Source organism: Aspergillus pseudodeflectus (genome assembly GCF_044049435.1).
Source record: "Aspergillus pseudodeflectus strain CBS 756.74 chromosome Unknown BJX68scaffold_13, whole genome shotgun sequence".
Lineage (NCBI taxonomy): Eukaryota > Fungi > Ascomycota > Eurotiomycetes > Eurotiales > Aspergillaceae > Aspergillus > Aspergillus pseudodeflectus.
The window spans coordinates 480,701-498,757 of NW_027263789.1; the positions used below are offsets into that span (position 1 = coordinate 480,701).

Here is an 18,057-nt window from a genome sequence, read left to right on the forward strand (position 1 = left end):
GGCGCCGGCCGACTTGCCTGATTTAAGCCGGAAATTCCAGACTGGTTGAAGCGGCGAGTGAATTTTTTGGCCGCCGCATCTCGACCGACTTCGACGCGCCCTGCAGCTCTACACAATCCTCCCCCATCGTCATGGTTGATCGACGCTCAGATTCAGAAGACGGCTCCCGCGCTAAACGTCAGAAGATGGATAAGTCTGGGACTGACCCCCGGGATAATCCTTATCTGGCTCATATGTACGCAGATACGTCCTCTAACGGCAACTCAAGCTCACAGGCTGATAACAAGAACTCAGCCTTCGCCAAGCTGCAACGACACAAGACGACCGCTGCTTTGGCGCAGAAGGTTGAAGATGACGACTTCAACCCGTACACAAACCGTCCGTTCTCGAGCAAATACTTCTCGATCTTGAAAACTCGCCGTGATCTCCCTGTCCATGCCCAGAGGTACGTCCTATAGTACAAGGCTCGAGTCGCAGTGAACTAACTATTTGTGCGACTTTAGAGATGAATTCCTCAGGCTTTACCAAGAGTCTCAGATCCTGGTATTCGTCGGTGAGACTGGTTCTGGAAAGACAACTCAGATTCCTCAATTCGTCCTGCTCGATGATCTCCCCCAAACCCAACGGAAGATGGTCGCTTGTACCCAGCCCCGTCGTGTGGCCGCCATGTCCGTCGCCCAACGTGTGGCTGCTGAGTTGGATGTCACTCTAGGAGAGGAAGTTGGTTACAGCATTCGTTTCGAGGACATGACGAGCCAAAAGACAGTCTTGAAATACATGACGGATGGTATGCTTTTGCGAGAGGCTATGAACGACCATGACCTCAACCGCTACAGCACCATTATTCTTGACGAAGCTCACGAAAGAACCATGTCTACCGATGTTCTGATGGGTCTTCTCAAGGAAGTCGTGCTGCGCAGACCCGATTTGAAGATCATTATCATGTCTGCCACCTTAGATGCGCAAAAGTTCCAGCGCTATTTCAACGACGCCCCCCTCCTTGCTGTCCCCGGTCGCACCCACCCTGTCGAAATCTTCTATACTCCCGAACCCGAACAAGACTATGTTGAAGCCGCCATTCGCACTGTTCTACAAATTCATGCTACCGAGGATGAGGGTGATATCCTTCTGTTCTTGACTGGAGAGGAAGAGATCGAGGATGCGGCGCGCAAAATCTCTCTCGAGGCCGACGAAATGGTCAGAGAAGCTGATGCTGGCCCTTTGAAGACATACACGCTCTACGGTAGTCTTCCGCCGCACATGCAACAGCGCATTTTCGAACCAGCGCCTCCACCGCGCCGTCCTGGCGGCCGTCCTGGGCGGAAGGTCATCGTGTCTACCAATATCGCTGAAACATCTCTTACCATCGACGGTATCGTCTACGTTGTCGACCCTGGTTTCTCGAAGCAAAAGATTTACAACCCTCGTATCCGCGTCGAATCTCTCCTGGTTTCTCCCATTTCAAAAGCTTCAGCACAACAAAGAGCTGGTCGTGCAGGTCGTACGCGGCCCGGAAAGTGCTTCCGACTGTACACTGAAGGCGCTTTCAAGAAGGAATTGATCGATCAGACCTATCCCGAAATTTTAAGGTCAAATCTTTCATCTACTGTGCTCGAGTTGAAGAAGCTGGGTATTGACGATTTGGTGCATTTCGATTTGATGGACCCCCCCGCGCCCGAAACCCTCATGAGAGCTCTTGAGGAATTGAACTACCTTGCCTGTCTTGATGATGATGGCAACCTCACTCCTCTTGGCCGCCTTGCGTCGGAGTTCCCGCTAGACCCTGCTCTTGCGGTCATGCTTATCAGCTCGCCCGAGTTCTACTGCTCGAACGAACTCTTGTCCATCACAGCACTGCTCTCTGTACCGCAGATCTTTGTGAGACCCGCATCGCAACGGAAGCGTGCGGACGAAATGAAGAACTTGTTCGCCCACCCCGACGGTGATCACCTAACTCTGCTCAACGCGTACCACGCATTCAAGAGCCCGGAGGCACAGGAGAACCCTAAGCAATGGTGCCACGACCACTTCCTCTCCCTTCGATCTCTCCAGTCCGCCGACAACGTGCGCATGCAGCTTCTTCGCATCATGGAACGCGAGGAACTAGAAATGATATCAACGCCGTTCGAGGACAAGAAGTACTATGAGAACATTCGCCGCGCGCTGTGCGCTGGATTTTTCATGCAGGTCGCCAAGAAGGAAACTCAGGGCAAGAGCATGTATATGACCATCAAGGACCACCAGAACGTCCTCCTCCACCCTTCGACTGTCCTCGCCCATGATGCCGAATGGGTTCTGTACAATGAGTTTGTCCTCACCACGAAGAACTATATCAGAACGGTGACCGCCGTCAAACCAGAATGGCTTATTGTAAGTTACCACTCTCAGCGCCCGCTTTATTTCAACCGTCAGCATATCTAACAGGCATTCAACAGGACATCGCTCCAACTTACTACGACATCACGAGTTTCCCGAAGGGAGATATCCGGTCGTCCCTGCTGCGTGCCGCTGAGCGGCTCTCGCGTAAGGAGAAGATGCGTGCTGAGTCGGGGAAGAGGCGTTAAATAGATAGTTTTGCCATTTACGAGCCAAGTGTATAGACTATGCGAGCAATGCTGATATTCTGTTGTTTCCATCTGAAAACTTTCCTCTTTCCGACGACATTGATGAAGAGGTATCAGCTCCATGTTCCGCCCATTGATGGGTTATGAGCTCTCGAAAGAAGTTCAGTGAGGGCCGTAGCTACATATAACTAAGCTTGTGGCTTGCAAGCGAATAACAGATCCCTACTGACAGGTGAACTTGAAAATTGATTATAATGTCAAGTATAATTCCAGGCAATGCTCACCGCCCAGTCAGTAGCTAGTAGTAGGTATCTTGGTCGTAATAATGTACAGATTCTATAAGTACCAGTCACCATCGAACGGGCCGTAAACATCCATCCAAAAAAAAAGTCGAGAATACACATTCGCTGAAGGGAACTATAGTTGCATGACGGATTCGGGACCAAGATCAGAGGTCAAAAAGGTCAGCTAGAAGCCGAAAAGGCCGAGATATTTAACGTGTGGGGCTGTTGTGGCGCATCTGGTGTTGAGACGGTAGAGACGAGTCGTTTTTTGAGATTGATAGCGTCGTTACCAGTGGGTTCAGGTATGTTCTGGGCGGCTGTTGCCCGAGACAGATGGAAGACGATTCGCCTTAGCTGTGCAACTTCATGCTTCAGGGCCTCTAAATCCTGGTTTTTGGAAGTGACCGTAGACTCGGAAATGGCTGATGAGCCATTTCCTTCAAATTCACCCGTCTGCGAAGGTTGAAGATAGTCGCTCTGTGCTGTGTGATTTCTGTCTTCAGTCTTCGACTGAACGGAAATGCCACTCATAATGGACGACAGAAGTTGTTTAGAATAAAGTCCAGCGTGCTTGTGTAATCGACTTGCAGAAGACTCCTCTTTTGATTCAGGAAGAGAATCCAAGTGCTCTTTAACACTCCTGACGAATGCATAGCAGATGTCTCGTCCCATGGATTCTATCTTCCCCGATGTCAATAATCGCGCGGCCGTTTGCCATCGGTGGAGGTCAGGATCAATGTTGGAAACAATGTCTGCCTGCTCCTCAGCAATGCGCCAGTCGAACCCGCTGTTGATTGCAGCCTCAATGATAACATCCGAAACCTCGAGTTTTTCGCACTCATCGCTGAGATGTACCATCATCACAACGAGCCTCCCAACCTTGTCCAAGTCGTGCGCAGACGATGAGACAATGAAGGCTAAACATCTTTGCAAAAGCTGAAGTCCTTTCTCCCAATCACGTCGGATGGTATAAAACTCCAAATACGCCATTAGTATAGCGAAGTCGTCCAAACAGCCATTTGCTCGGGCAGCTGAAAGGTAGGCGTCGGCTCTCTCGGGTTGATCAAAACGTAGGCACGCTTTGATGAGCACAGCATAGACGACTACATTCGCAGAGGGAGTTGGAGGTACCGTGATTTTCAGCCCATTGATTTCAATCTCCTTGTAGAAAGCAAGGTTGCCCATGTCAATGGGGTAGCCACCGCCACGTAACATCTGTAGAAATAGATCGAACCCTTTTAGATCTTTGCTCTTGCGGAAGTAGTTGAGTATGGTGGAAATGAGAGAGGCGTTTAGGGGGAACTTGTAAGGAAGTATTGTCTTGATGACGAGTTCAGCAAGGTCGTTTTGGCGGGTTTTGGTGAATGCCAGTATCATTAGTTTGTAAGCGTTGGTCTGATCGGGATCTTTGATTTGAAGGAGGTTGCTTGAAAGCCTCAATAGCAGTTCCTCGAGCGGCATTTGGTTATTCGAGTACAGTCCCGTGTCATGGCGGATAGTCTTCCCAACTTGTATACTTTCATGGACCGCATCTTTCAATCTAACAACGGCGATGTCTCCTATCAGATCATCGATCGGATGATTGGGGTCAGATTTCAATTGGTTTAACCTGCGCCGAGTTGAATCTAGTTCCTGAAGGAGTGATGCCACGTCAAGCTTCGGTAACGAATCCGAGCCGCTATAGTTTTGGAGCACACCCGCATAGCTGTGGGCGATCGCGGGGCGTAGCAAAAGTCGGATTGCGAGCTGTTTCAATGCGAGCCTCCTAATTGCCTTGCCACGGACGAGGCTGGTTTCAAGCCAAGCAGGTATGCGCTCTCCATCAAGCGCCATGTCAAATGTATCTGTATCGTCAGAAACCCGATCACTAATTTGCTGATCGAGCTCCGATATGACTGCGCTCTCCATCTGCTCATTGAACTTTGATAGTTCCTTATCGGCAGTACCGACGTAGCGTGGTGGAAGTTTTCTGGTGGCCTGAATGTTGCGGTTTCGTGGTTTGGACTGCGAAGAGTATGATCTTGTCTGGAGTGCTCTGCTGAAGGGATTGACAGTGCGAGTTGAAGCCCTTGAGGCCCGGGAGGCCAGGGCCTCTAGAAGACGTTGTTCCTCATTCACCAACTCATTGACCTCCTCTTTAACCGCCGCAATCTTCTCCTCCCATTCAAGCCGCCGTTTAACTTTTGTTCGCGCATCGACCCAGGCTGCGGCGGCGAATATGCTGGTGTAAAAAGCCGTGACCGAGTTCCCGAGGCGTAAGCGTCGTCTGCTTGCCGCTGATGTTGATCGGGATGCGACTCCCTCCGCGGCGGTGCTGAGGCAGGAAACGCAGTGGGAAGCCGGCCCAGCGGGAACGGTGCGGGACCAGATACCCTGCATCGTCAGGACATCTCGGGCCCGATTGGCCCTGGCAATAGTCCTCGTATAGTAAAGATGGCGATTGACGAAGTAAAAAGATTCAATGGCCTGCGTAGAACGGAGGAAGCTGGGAGGGTTCGGAGACACACCGGGTGGTCTGATGAAAAACAGAGGTGCTTGGGAAAAGTTGGATTGCCGACCGGTGCAAACGCTGCAAACGTCCCGAGCCCCCATGTAACCAGCTGTCCAACCCCAGACGGAGCTCCCCTTATGTTGTTAAGCCGGGGGCCCAAGCTATCTATATTCTCATTTTTTTCCCCTTACATTCTACTACACTCTTCGAGCTTGGCTCTGGCTAGTCGAGCTAAAGCGAGTTGCAATCGCAGTTCATGATGTTACTCACACTCCCTGCGACATTGCTTGCCTTGAGCGGCACCCTCGTGAATGCCCACGGGTCGCATTCCAGCCCTGAGACCCCCTCTGCAGATTGGGCGACTCGGCACATGCAAGGTGGGACCCTGGGTACCCTGCAGGAAATATAGCTCAACCTGCTCACGTTTGATAACCGCAGAGGAACACCACATTGATTACTTCGACGCCTCGTCTTTCTTTGTACTCCACGACTACGATTCGTCCGGGGCCTGGACGCCAGATGAAGTGAAGAAAACATACGGGATGGAGGACGAGTCAAACGCGGCCCTGACCGACGAGCAAAAACAAGAAGCCTTAAGAGAGGTTTTTTCTCTTTTCGACCCGGCGAATACTGGCTTCATCAGTCGTGATAACTGGATGCGCCTGATTGCTGATGGGGTGCGACTACCAGACTTTGGCTTTGGCCCGGGCCATCACGGAGACATGGAATATGAGTATGAGATACATCATTTCGAGCAGTTCCATGGAGAAGACGCGACAGAGGACGAACTCACGCACCCCGAAGATATCGAGCACTTCAGGAGACACGATGAAGAGGATGAGGCGCAAGAAAGGCTTGATCAGCTTGAGCGGATGTCGATCGTTGCAGCGAATATCCCGTCCAAGTTCCGCAAGCAAGTTTCTTGATAACCATAAGTAGATTTGTATTTATATGTGCATATATGTCTGAACTTCTTCATCCTGTGCTTTCGCTTACACTTCGTGGATATATCAGGAAATATACACCATTGCCGGTCATATGAACTGTCAACAAGCCCTCTTTCCTCCAAGCTTGTTTCGTCATGGATTGTTGCTCTCTGCAAGTTTGTGCTAGGATGATAATTTGACGTCAAACACACAGTGCATCACACCTGGAGCGTATGTTTTGACGTGTTCAACGTGCCGACACTCGGTGTTTGGCTGGTTGGTAGTATATTGAGAGATAGGCTCGGCCCACGATCTCCCAATGCCGGCGACAATTTCGTCCCGCTTTGCATCAATGCACTGAACATCTACATTCTCATGTACGTGGACCCAACCACCCTGGCGCTTGTCGATGATCTTGCAGGCGTTATCCCATGACAAGCTAGAAGTCGGCAGAAGGCCCAGGTTGACGTGCCGGATGCTGGTCCATTCCTGTCGCTCCTCCATGAAATTTTGTACTTCACTCATGATATCCGCCGCAAACCTGTTATCTCCATGGAACACAACGACCTGATCCGTATCACGAAGTGATTCCACCAGCTCAGAGATTGGAGTGCTTACCTTCCCATCCTCTGAGACTCTGAAAACTCTACACCCCCATCCATTCTCAACACAACCCCTCCGTAACCCCTCGACAGACCATCCGTTGAGCTCCCACCCCCAAACTCTCTTCACCCCTCTCTTCAGGTACGAAAAGACAAAGTACCCAATCCCGGCATACATGTCAACGACTGCGACATCTCCAGCCTTTCCACCACCCAGCGTCCCCTCATCCAACCCTTCAAACACCGACCCGTGCCCCAAAATCCTCGCTTTCTCCTTGATATTTCCCCTCGAGAACATTGTATACAGGGGCGCCCAGATCTGCACGATATCATGGTTCTGTATAGTGCGGACCCAAAACGCCCGCTCGTAGTCTGCCGCAGATGGCTGCGCACTCTCGCCGTCCCCAATTACGGGGGCGCGGGCGCCGAAATCTCCATAGAGTGGGACGAGGCCGACAGGACTCCGCATTCTGTTCTCCTGTCCTTGCGAATGCAGAGGCACGATCGGCGCATTCATGGCGATGTGCGTGACGCCGAAACGGGTGAAGGCGTTTGCAATGCAGGCGTATAGTGCTTGTCGTTGATCATTGTCAAGGCTCGAATAGAGGGAACCCCATGCTGGTGGATGTGTGAATGCATTCAATGGAAGCAGGAGCATAGGCTCGTAGATGGTGTACCTTTTTGGGAGTGGTGTTTCCGGATTTTCGAGGGAAAGCTCATGTTGCTCGGGGATGGATGGCGGGAGGTGTGTCGTTAGGAAGTTTGCTATGCCTCGTTGGAGTAGGTTGATGTTTTGCTTCCGCGGTCGTTTGGAGCCATTTCTGCGGTGTTTGGAGCGGGGCCCTTTAGAGATGATATCTGAAACATCTCCTTTCCAACTAGTTGCCATTGCAGGGCTTATATTTTGTGAGGGCTTGAGTGATATGGAGGGGCATGCACGAGATTAGTTGTCACAGTGATGGTAGAAGCAAATCAACCATGGCTGACTGAATTCGAAACCTCAAAAAAATGTGTGTAGAGTAACAGACTAAGATGTAAAGTCCCTAGAAGTGGATTCATGTTGCTCTACTCCGTACTCTGTTTTGTAACCTGGAATCAATCATTGTGCTCTTTAATAATGGTGTCACGTGAGTTATCCAGATCTTCGTATTGTTGCCTTAGGCGCCAATTTCGTTCAACTTCAACCCTCAACACATCAAGGACAACTTTCTATGTAAGCATGCAAAAGTCTACATATTCAAAATGCTGCAGAAAAAAAGGTCCCGAAATATGACTCAACTCTCACACTGTTCAATCGGACTCTCGCTCGGCGGGCCTTCTTCTTCGTTGCCGCTGTTTTGTTAGGATATACCAAAGCCCCATGGTGAAGTAGGTCAGCGGCACAGCGGCTACCAGGAAGATCCAGAATCTCCTGGAAACCATAAAGTCCTTTCGATCTGAACCATCAAAGTCAAAGAGGTTCATTCCAAGGAAGGTCTAAGCTCAATGTTAGCCGCGACCCTCGCTATTCTCGAAGGTACTCACGGAAACGAAGCTTGCTGGCAGATAAACTAGGGTAACCAAGGTGACAACAAATACGTTGACGTTATCTTCTACAGATGCATTTGTTAAATGAAGCATCCATGTTTGGTTGTTTAGAGTCAACGTCGTGGCCAGCTTGCGGACAGTGGTCAGTTAGTGCGACCCTAGAGCCGTATGATCTGAGGTACGCACAAGATTTGAGATCCCTTGCACTCTTCTCTCAAGCGCTTCTACACTCTTCAGGTTGCCTTCTAGGCTGGATATATAGTAGGCTGCTGCATTACAAGCCTCCGAGATTGAGTGGGCGACGATATTCCTTTCGACACGAATAGATTATTGATCTCTGCCAATTTCTGAACACTCGTTAAAGTGACGCCTAGTTGCGTTGACAGCGGTGCAAGCTTGATACCGAGACGTTGCGGCTGAAGCAGGGGATCAAGGCTATCGGTCTCAGCCATGATATTGACCGCGTGGGATAGGTCCGCGGTGAGAGCGATGTCGGCCTATGTATGCGTTTATATCAGCTTGCTCTTCTGAAAGTAGCAAACCGCCTCATCTCCAAGAGATCTGGCATCACTATTACCACAAATTATGCACACTTTAAGTGACTTGGAATGCTGACAGTCTTATATATTCCACAATCTCTCGTTTCATACTCAACTTAGACGAGGCAGATATACGCCCGACAGACCCTCAGCCCGCTTTTTCTTCAAACACTGCCACATGAGAAGAATCAGCATCATGCCACCACGCCTCGATACAACATAAGGCCGTGCAGGGACCATAGTCGGCTGGAAAAAGAACAAGTCGAGGTCATCAATTGACGCGGTATGACAGGCGGAGATCCCTATGCCCCTCCGTGTTAACTGGATCTGTTGCCCCCAAAAGCAATTTGATAGTACTGGGCTAATCTTACGAAATCTGTCCCTAGTACAGACAAATCCGTTAGCAAGTTTGCGCCCCGCTGTTAATTGTTGGTCTTGAGATTACCAGCGAGACCTATTTCGGGGCGTCAAAAACATACACCCCGTCCTGATACTTTACCAGAGATCCATCGATTACGGAACCAGAGTCAACAAGAAGCTATATGAGCAGGCAGTCTCGCTTACCCGGACGCCGATTGGCCTATTGAAGATAGCAAAGAGGGGACGACGGGAATGAAATCACTGGTTAGGTCTCCTGTGGGCCCTTGAAGAAAAGCAAACACTGGAGAGAGATATTAGTGGGTGCGCTCCCCGAGCTGAGACAACCAGCTGCAATAACCCCTGCAAAATGGGTTGGAATACCATAGTGGACACCTCGACTTACTGGCTTTTGACAATTGTGGTCATCCGCAACTCATGGGATATAGTGCGATGAAAAAATTGCAGAACTCCAATGCCTCGAGTGTTGTTGGGCGAACCAAGTCGAAGAAGGGAGCTTCTCGAACTTACAAGTCCGCTCTGTGGTTGAGATATGCGCATTTACATAATTTTGCTCAAGGGTTGGCATTATACAAAGATACGAAAGAGGGGTTCCTCCAGAACATGTTTTCTTTTGCTTCGTATTTTCCCAGCTGACCTTCCCTGTCATACCTGATCAGCAGCAGGCGAAGGGCTTCCATAGCTATTAGCCTTTGACAGTTCGCTATACCCCTAACTAATATTACGATCTGCAGAAACCCTTCAGAGAGGGCTTCCTTCACTCGAGGTCACACTTGAGAAGGAAAGGAATACCTAGCTGGCCTTGGAATGCCGTGCTTTCGAATTAGCATCAACACACAACGCAATTTACTTATGACTGTCTTCCTACGCCAAGGTTTCCCCATGATAATCGCTCTTTGCGTCATGGGCCTCGAAAAAGCAAGTGCATGACTGGGGAAATTCGCTTTACCAATCAAAATGCAAGCCATCCTTAAAAAAAGAGGTCAGACGCCTCTAGCCCGCCGTAAGGCACAGGCAGAGGCCAACAATGTCAGCTCCTCTCATACCATACGCTGTCTCTGAAGACATAGTATCAAGAATGATTGGATATGATGGGGCAATGGACTGTGTGTTAGGCAAGCCACGGAGACTCGAAGGACAAGGCTTCAGCTCTGCCTCGCATGAGCCTTTGGGACAGTGGCCTTTGATTGCACCTTGGCCGGTGTGAGATTTTAATACGCTTTAGCTGGACCAAGCGGCACTGGTATTGATAAGGCTCTCGCGAATCTGATTTTCACCATCGGCCTGTGGCTTGTTTCGGTGCTCTTAAACACGGCCTGCCACGCAAACTCATCATATCATGAAACGCAGGATATCTTCCCAATTTTACCAAGGCCCGGGAGCTTCCTGCAACGGCACCTGACTTGTTAGGGCTAAGACACATGTGCAATGACTCAAGAGTGAGTATTCCTGGCGATATGCTACCTTTTCAACTACTTTCTCATATATGGGAACCCGTCCGTATCCTGAGACTACCTCTGACGTGTGCGCATTCTAAAGAGGAGCACCAACCCATTAAATGGACGATCTATTCATGACATATTACCCTTCGCCGACGATTTCTATAATGAATACCTTACGAGTGTGGTTGATAGAGAGGTGTTCTGTAGAGGAGCATGTCTCGCAGGGATCCGTATGATCTTGCTCGAGTTCCTGGCCTGACACCAGGAGAAAAAAGGGCGCTGAAAGATGAGCGTAACCTGAATCCACTTAAACAAAGCAAAGCTCTCAAAGTCGTTACATTGGTGACAGCATGCGCTGCAATTACACAGTTAGTTTTTGGAGACCCCCCATCTCGTCCACAATCTTACTGGGTTTCAAAAGGGGCTGGCAACAATCGTCCATCAATGCAAGTTCCCTCCGCTGGCAAGCTGAGATACGGGGAACGGACTACTGGATACAACATCGTATCCTGGCTGGACTGGCTGATGCTGCGCCATGGCTATCAGGAAGTCTTGTGTAAGTGCAAATCGGCGTGCCGCATGAATTAGTTTTAACATGATAAATTAGTTTTAACATGATACTCTCCTGTAGTGGCGCGTGGTTGAGTGACCCTTTCCAAGAGAGGCGTTTTGGAAGACGACCCGCACTATTTGCGTCGGGCATTCTTTGCACGGCGTTTGTACTGGGTACGCCACTTCTTTCGATTTAAAAACATACGACCTGCGCTTATTTGACTACTAGGAACCGCTAGATGCAACACCTTCGCCGAGCTTCTAATTTGTCGACTACTGCTCGGTCTTGGGGTAAGTTAGCATTCCTCAAACTCCTGCTTTGAGTTATATCTCACGATCGCCTGGCTTAGATTGGTGCAAAGGCATCAGTGGCTCCTGTATACGCCGCCAAGGTCGCTGTGGACCATCTACATGGGCGGCTTCTGATGATGTGGCAGCTTTTCGATGCACTGTAAGCTCCTCGTCGTCTTTCCTACTTGTGGCCACTCTGTCTGTCTGGATCTAACTAATCTGAGCCAAATGGTATCTTTGTTGGATTTGCCTGTGTCTTCGTGGTTGATATGCACTGGAGAGTCCTCCTCGGAACAGCAGTTGTCCCCTCTTCGATCTTGCTGTTCATAGTGTTCCTCTGTCCGGAGTCGCCTCGATTTCTTATCCGCAGAAGCGAATACAAGAAGGCGTTTCTGAGCCTTCGACAGCTGCGTGGCAGCGATATCCTTGCCTGCAGAGACTTGTATTACATCCACATCCATTTGCATACGAATCACAGCAAAGGCAGCAGCAGCAGCAGCAGCACCTACAAGAGAACGCATGGTTGGAACATAACATATACCAAACTGAACTTGAAACAATGAGGTTTCCTCAGCGAGTAAGGGCTCTCTGGTCCAATCCGCGCAATCGAAGAGCATGCCTTGCAGCATTTATCGTCATGGCATCCCAGCAACTCTGTGGTGTGAGTTATCCTGAAATTGTAGTCTGGACAGGGATACCTTATATCTTCAATTCATGTCAATGTACTCGCCTTCTATTCATCTGTCCTTTACAGAGATGCAAGCCAGGTCGAGATAGAGCTTGACGAGCTGCCTAGCCATAGGGTGGGTTGGCTGAATTTTGGTAGAGCACGGCCCCAGTCAGGACTGAGTATTACTATTGATGCTAACGTTCTACAGGCTTTGGACTGGCCAACTTCGTATACATTATCCCAGCATACTTCTTCATTGACGGTTATCACAGGAGGGGTCGTCGAATACCGCTGCTTGTGTCGCTTGGAGGAATGTTCATTACTCTGGCTTGTATCAGCGGGCTCTTCTTCATCGACGATACGGATGCTCGGCTCGGCCTTGTCTCGGCTTTTACAATTGTCATTTTTCTTCTCTTCTACGGCATCGGGGCGGGGCTTGTTCCATTCACCTTCAGTGCGGAAGTATTCCCTCTGGCGCTTCGCGGGAAGAGACTCCATCTTGCTCAGAACGAGCCATGCCTCCTGGTAGTGGATAAAGAGCCGCTAATATAGTATTAAGAGGTTGGCATGAGCTTCAGCGTGATGGTGAACTTTCTTGGCCTTGGGCTTTTGGTCCTTTTTGTTCCTGCTATAACGCACGCTTTCGGTGATGATGACAACACAATCGTTCTATTTATCTTCACGTGAGATCCTCGCCCCGAAGGTTCGAGTCATGGAGTTCTGGCTAACCGGACACAGTGCTCTTGACGCTATGGCATTTATCTTGGTGTTCCTCTTTGTAAGTATAAAGCTTTGGTTACAGCATCAGCTGCCATGCTAACACTATATCACCAAGGTGCCGAGCACTGGAGGGTTCTCACTTGAAGAAATGGATAAAATCTGTATGAACCTGTACCTGTCGATATCCTTTTATCTCAAGTTGGTATCCTAACCGTTGTGCAGTCAATCAACCTTTGCGTAGTCATGCCAAGAAACATCTTGCTGCTCTACCTGGCGTTGGAAAAGGCAACGGTGAATCCCAAAATGATACTGAGCTCCACAAAGAGGGCCATGGCTATGTCAAGTACCTTGAAAGGTGTGTTTTGTAACCTGGTAGGAGTTCAGGATAGTAAGAGGATTAGAGAATAGATGAGCAGTCTCTGGCCCCTTCACCACAAGGCCAAGAATCATAGTGATTAAATGTAGTTATGAGTATGTTTATGAGTATATTTACTAGTTAAGGTTATTAATTTTTGGATTGATTCAATAGGAAGCATATCTGTTTTGTATAGTGACCTTGGGGGGTGTCCCGAGCGGGCCCCTACATTTAATCAGTATGATTCTTGGCCTTGTGGTGAATGGTCCAGGGAGTAGCTGAGGCTGACAAAGAATCAACCTTGCAGGTGTCTCTGCAAGGCTTGCTGGGCTGACCAGCTTAGTTGAGCTCATCCCGCGTGACTTGGGTTTTCCCTTCTCCATCAGCTCCTGCTCCAGCTTCTTGCATGTCGAACACCCGTGGACCCTCCAGTCTGCTACCATAAGCTTGTGACCATTAACAAACCAGTCTCTTCCATGGGACATACTTTTTCTCTTGCCTTGTTCTTTTCTCTTCAGCAGCTGCTCGTACGCTCACAGTATCACTCATCATGAATCGCCCATTCACCTTCTTCTTGGGGCAACGCCCTGTCATTAATACTTCCATAAGCCAAGACAACGTGCCTAAATCCCGAAGAGGCAGCGATACCCTGGCCTCAAACATTCGAAATGAGTTTCAGCAGGCTATGGAATCATGACTCAAAGCGCTTCGTCCCACGGGACAGCCTCGAGGGTATCTGGACCGAGCAGCGTCTTCGAGAATTTGCGCAGCAGAACAAATGCTTCCACGATCAAGACATTCCTCATATAAGGGCCTGTCTTCTGCAGACGATTTCAATCTTAGTCCAAATTAGTTGGGATGGCTGGCAGGACTTCCGATCCATATTTCTCGATTGCGATGGCCACACAGATAAACGCATCCGCACTTATGACCTGCAGATGCTGGAAGACGAGACATTCCTTGGAGACGCTGCCTGGGCCGGGTTGTTTCTAGACAACAGATACATTTTCTGCCCACTGGAAATTGTGGAGGATATGAATGGGAAATTCCCTGAGGGATGAAGGCTGCCCTTCCTGGACGGGAATAACACCGGCGCTGCAGGGTCTTCAAGTTCCCCCCGAATCGGAAGAGGGTCGTCTGGACTTGTTACCAAAGAGACCATCGCCGTTCGACACCTTAGATTCAATAAGCATACAGTCTTTACAGTAAGTACTTCCCCCTGTGCTATTCACAAACTTGGCTGTGGTATTGATAGGCGAGATTTATAGACGAATAACTGTTTCGCCTGCAAGCGAGTATTCAATCATGGCGATTTCCTCCGCGAGAAAGAGAACCTTATGCGAATGAAGGACGAATCTCGCACTTCCCCGCATCGTAATATCATGTGGCTCTTTGCAGCAATCACCATTGGCAGTGAGTTCAACCTTATTTTCGAGCTCGCCAAGATGAACCTGGAGGAGGTCTTAGAAGAATCAGCCGGTAGATTTACCCTCTGAGACTTGATTGGAGAACCATGCAATCTGGCTAGTGCCCTGGCCTTTCTGCATGAGGGCATGGACCCTCCATTGGTTGTTTGCCATATGGACCTAAAGCCGGAAAACATTCTGGTAGTCTTCGAGGGGCCAAACATGACTGGTGTTGGGACGTGGAAGGTCTCTGATTTCGGAGTCTCTATGGTGTCCATGCCACCCTCACCCCCGTTAGACGCACCTGTCAAATTCTTCTCCTTTCGGGAGCCGAGGAGGGGACAGGGACCATACCAGCCACCGGAGGCAAACAATGAAGGCAAAATGGGGCCAAAAAGTGATGTGTGGTCGCTAGGCTGTATTTTGGTCAGGCTTTTCGCATATGGCATCGCCGGTCCTTCTGGAATGAAGGAGGTGGACGCTAAGCGTGGTCAGTCAGACAATGGTATTGACCGCTATCAACATATTACTTCTATCGAACTAACCCTCTGAGACTAAACCCTCACGTTGGGACATGGATACAAGGCTTACCGAAACACCAGAATATGCAACTACCCTTGGAGGTGTGTGAAGCCTTTCGCAACTTGCTGTTAAACCACATGATTCAGGTTGAGAGGTCCAAACGATTGACAGCCAAGCGAGTTTACCGCGAACTCTTGGATATAAACGACAAGCTGCGCAATCATTTGACGCCGGGCTCGGGTGATTTCTTTGATTCAAGGACCGCGTCTACGGATAGACCTAGCTCCGCAGGGCTCGGTATTCTATACCGACCTACTTGATTGTGGATGTTATCTATGGAGGGGATTTGGATCTGCTGAAGAATTTGCTGAAAGGGAATGTTAATCATGAACAGAACACCGGGTTTCAGGAAGAAAGACATCCTTAGAGAGGCCCTTGATACATGCGATTCAGAAACGATCTGCGGATGCTGTGGAGATTCTGCTGTGCTTTCGAAAAGCCCTGGACATAGAAAGCCCTGACAGTCATGACAATACTCCTCTATATTGCGCTATCGACGTAGGGAACGGAAAAAAGTCGAACGGTTGCTACAGGCACGTGTCAACGTAAATGCTCCCTCGACGGGTGGCATAACGCCACTTATGAAAGCGACAATCGAAGGACACATCGAGATCGTTCGTGCTCTGCTTGACAGGGAAGCAGATTATCAGACTCACTGTAGAGATGGCTATACCTGCGTACACTACGTTGCATGGGCTCGCCAAGCAGGAGCAGAGCTGATAGAGGAGTTTCGAAGGCGACAGATTCCTCTGGACCTCAAACGACGAGAGCACGGCTAGACGGCGCTGGGAACTCTAATGAGACGTTACAACAGGACCGACCCGGAATGGAAGAGAAAGTTCTCTGCATTGTTGAATCCGCCAGTGAACATCAACCAAGAGGATGGAAATGGCATGAAGCCTCTATATCCCGCAGTTGTGATGAATCTCCATGATGTCGCATCCGAACTCTGCAGCATGATGCGAGGATTGGTTCCGAACTTCATTGGAAGCAGCCTTGCTGGTGCCCTACGGATGAGATGAAGCGATTGATGCGGCATCATCCTCAACTGCAACCCCCACGCTTGGATCGATTTCTCTGGTAGCCATGGGGGTTCAGACCTTGACGGGTGGTCTTGGATGTCGTATTGAAGCAATGCGTATGTATACTTTGGGAGGCCTTGAGTTAAGATGTATCTCCTATACGGAGAAAATATACTAGGGAATCTGCCATCTATGTCATTGGGTTATACTCTCTAATATACTCAGATACTTTACCTTAACGCTGAGATTCCCTGATCCTGGAACAGTCTATCCTTGGTTGACATCTCTCGTTGCATTAACATTGTTTATTTTCGCGTGCGTAGATACCCTATACCTAAATCAAGGAAGTATATCCAAACCGTTGTTCTGACATTCGTTTCGACTGGAATTTACTGGCACATTCCGTGAGTTCCGACCTCAGGAGCCCTTCACACCTTCCAGAAATAGCTGATGCTGCATCGATTCCAAAGAAGGAAGGCTCGATCGGACCCAGGGTCTGATGCAGAGTCGTTCTTTCCCTACTCTGCAAGGGAAATGTATCGCGCCTTCCCTGGGCTTCCCACCTTTCGTACCTTCCCTATAAGCGTGATTCCAAGCTCCGATGTGGATCGGGAAGATCCGACCCAGAACTGCGCCTTACAGCTTGGGCATGAGGCGAGGCCGCTCCTTCCATATTCGTTTCCAATACCATTTCGCACCTTCGATTTATAAGCCCAAACACATGACAACTTTGTTGAGAGGCGCGGAAACAGAGCCAGAAATTCGCGGTGGGCCTGGGTTAGCCAGCGCTTGGCCACTACCGTCTTGGCTCATGCAGGCAAGCAGCTGCAAGCTGTTGTGAAACCGGGACAGCGCAAAGATTGTTTGCGCAGTGCCAATAGGATTGGAGAGCAAAATGGTTAGAGAGGGGGGAATGAATTCCGGATGCAGGCCCATTCTCGAGTGCAGGCACCAACGCAGCAGGTTAACCGCCAATACTCCGTCGTACTACTAGTAGTATACGTCATCAGGGCAAGCAAAGCGGGGAAGGGGCCAGCTCAACCCGCCTTGGTTTTCCGCCGCGACAATGAAAGAAAACAAGTTGAATTTCCCCGCTCGAGCGAAAAAGGGAGACAAATAATGATGTTGCTGGTACCCATTTCAAAGTTAACTGGACAAGGCACCCGCCTTGAAGGCATCGCGTTACTCGAGATTATCGATGGCGATCGTGTGCGACCTCAGTATCTGTCCCATTGGACAGACATGAGGCCAGACTGGAGAGTTCAGTGAAAACTATCACAGTGTTGCTGGAACCAAATGAGCCTAAAGCGGGAGCTCTAGACCCGAAACTGAATCCCCGCAATCCAAACTTTCAAAAAGCAGCTTCGAGCGATCAGGTCCTGTGTTAGGGCTGACTTCTCATTGCGAGGCTCTCATCGCACAAAGGCAACTGGTCGTAGTTGATTGGGTTCCAGTTTGAACCGCAGTCGCCTTCGAAGCGGAGTTGTTATCTTGTCTTCTCACGGTCCCAGTGGCCACCCGACGATGAAGGAAGGGCGCATGACGCAGCGCAACCATGGATAGGGCGGATACACCAACCACTATCAAGAAAAAAACTCAGGTGCGAAGACGCTGAATCGGATTCGAATGCTGGAACATTTTGTTTGTGGAGGGCCCTGCATTATTCCAGCAGCAGAAGGGAGGGGGACGATCGCTTCACGCACACC

General features: G+C 49.6%; 8 protein-coding genes across 8 annotated transcripts; 5 read left to right on the top strand and 3 right to left on the bottom strand.

The window, feature by feature from the left end:
- Nucleotides 1-50: 50 nt before the first annotated feature.
- On the top strand, nucleotides 51-550 carry BJX68DRAFT_45657 (uncharacterized protein). The gene is made up of 3 exons (XM_071049208.1): nucleotides 51-235; nucleotides 288-445; nucleotides 504-550. The coding sequence occupies exons 1-2, from the start codon at nucleotides 132-134 to the stop codon at nucleotides 409-411; spliced, it is 228 nt and encodes a 75-aa protein (XP_070901045.1). The 5' UTR covers nucleotides 51-131; the 3' UTR covers nucleotides 412-445; nucleotides 504-550.
- Nucleotides 51-2,797, top strand: BJX68DRAFT_233414 (P-loop containing nucleoside triphosphate hydrolase protein). The gene is made up of 4 exons (XM_071039620.1): nucleotides 51-235; nucleotides 295-445; nucleotides 504-2,370; nucleotides 2,436-2,797. The coding sequence occupies exons 3-4, from the start codon at nucleotides 631-633 to the stop codon at nucleotides 2,562-2,564; spliced, it is 1,869 nt and encodes a 622-aa protein (XP_070901044.1). The 5' UTR covers nucleotides 51-235; nucleotides 295-445; nucleotides 504-630; the 3' UTR covers nucleotides 2,565-2,797.
- A 231-nt stretch (nucleotides 2,798-3,028) lies between these two features.
- On the bottom strand, nucleotides 3,029-5,227 carry BJX68DRAFT_265143 (uncharacterized protein; the record flags this gene model as incomplete). The annotated part of the gene is made up of 1 exon (XM_071045176.1): nucleotides 3,029-5,227. The coding sequence occupies one exon, from the start codon at nucleotides 5,225-5,227 to the stop codon at nucleotides 3,029-3,031; it is 2,199 nt and encodes a 732-aa protein (XP_070901046.1).
- A 238-nt stretch (nucleotides 5,228-5,465) lies between these two features.
- On the top strand, nucleotides 5,466-6,357 carry BJX68DRAFT_45669 (nucleobindin SSP120). Its single transcript, XM_071049209.1, has 2 exons — nucleotides 5,466-5,716; nucleotides 5,778-6,357. The coding sequence occupies exons 1-2, from the start codon at nucleotides 5,596-5,598 to the stop codon at nucleotides 6,263-6,265; spliced, it is 609 nt and encodes a 202-aa protein (XP_070901047.1). The 5' UTR covers nucleotides 5,466-5,595; the 3' UTR covers nucleotides 6,266-6,357.
- Nucleotides 6,358-7,950, bottom strand: BJX68DRAFT_45670 (tRNA(Phe) (4-demethylwyosine(37)-C(7)) aminocarboxypropyltransferase). Its single transcript, XM_071049210.1, has one exon. It carries the CDS (start codon nucleotides 7,754-7,756, stop codon nucleotides 6,449-6,451), a length of 1,308 nt encoding a protein of 435 aa, XP_070901048.1. The 5' UTR covers nucleotides 7,757-7,950; the 3' UTR covers nucleotides 6,358-6,448.
- A 118-nt stretch (nucleotides 7,951-8,068) lies between these two features.
- BJX68DRAFT_233420 (uncharacterized protein) lies at nucleotides 8,069-8,714 on the bottom strand. The gene is made up of 2 exons (XM_071039621.1): nucleotides 8,392-8,714; nucleotides 8,069-8,343 (listed from the first exon to the last, which is right to left on the bottom strand). Exons 1-2 carry the CDS (start codon nucleotides 8,485-8,487, stop codon nucleotides 8,158-8,160), a joined length of 282 nt encoding a protein of 93 aa, XP_070901049.1. The 5' UTR covers nucleotides 8,488-8,714; the 3' UTR covers nucleotides 8,069-8,157.
- A 2,483-nt stretch (nucleotides 8,715-11,197) lies between these two features.
- BJX68DRAFT_265146 (uncharacterized protein) lies at nucleotides 11,198-13,197 on the top strand (the record flags this gene model as incomplete). Its single annotated transcript, XM_071045177.1, has 5 exons — nucleotides 11,198-11,309; nucleotides 12,475-12,720; nucleotides 12,826-12,949; nucleotides 13,005-13,044; nucleotides 13,102-13,197. The coding sequence occupies 5 exons, from the start codon at nucleotides 11,198-11,200 to the stop codon at nucleotides 13,195-13,197; spliced, it is 618 nt and encodes a 205-aa protein (XP_070901050.1).
- Nucleotides 13,198-17,169: 3,972 nt separating this feature from the next.
- On the top strand, nucleotides 17,170-17,799 carry BJX68DRAFT_45707 (uncharacterized protein). The gene has a single exon (XM_071049211.1). The coding sequence runs from the start codon at nucleotides 17,276-17,278 to the stop codon at nucleotides 17,618-17,620; it is 345 nt and encodes a 114-aa protein (XP_070901051.1). The 5' UTR covers nucleotides 17,170-17,275; the 3' UTR covers nucleotides 17,621-17,799.
- Nucleotides 17,800-18,057: the final 258 nt, after the last annotated feature.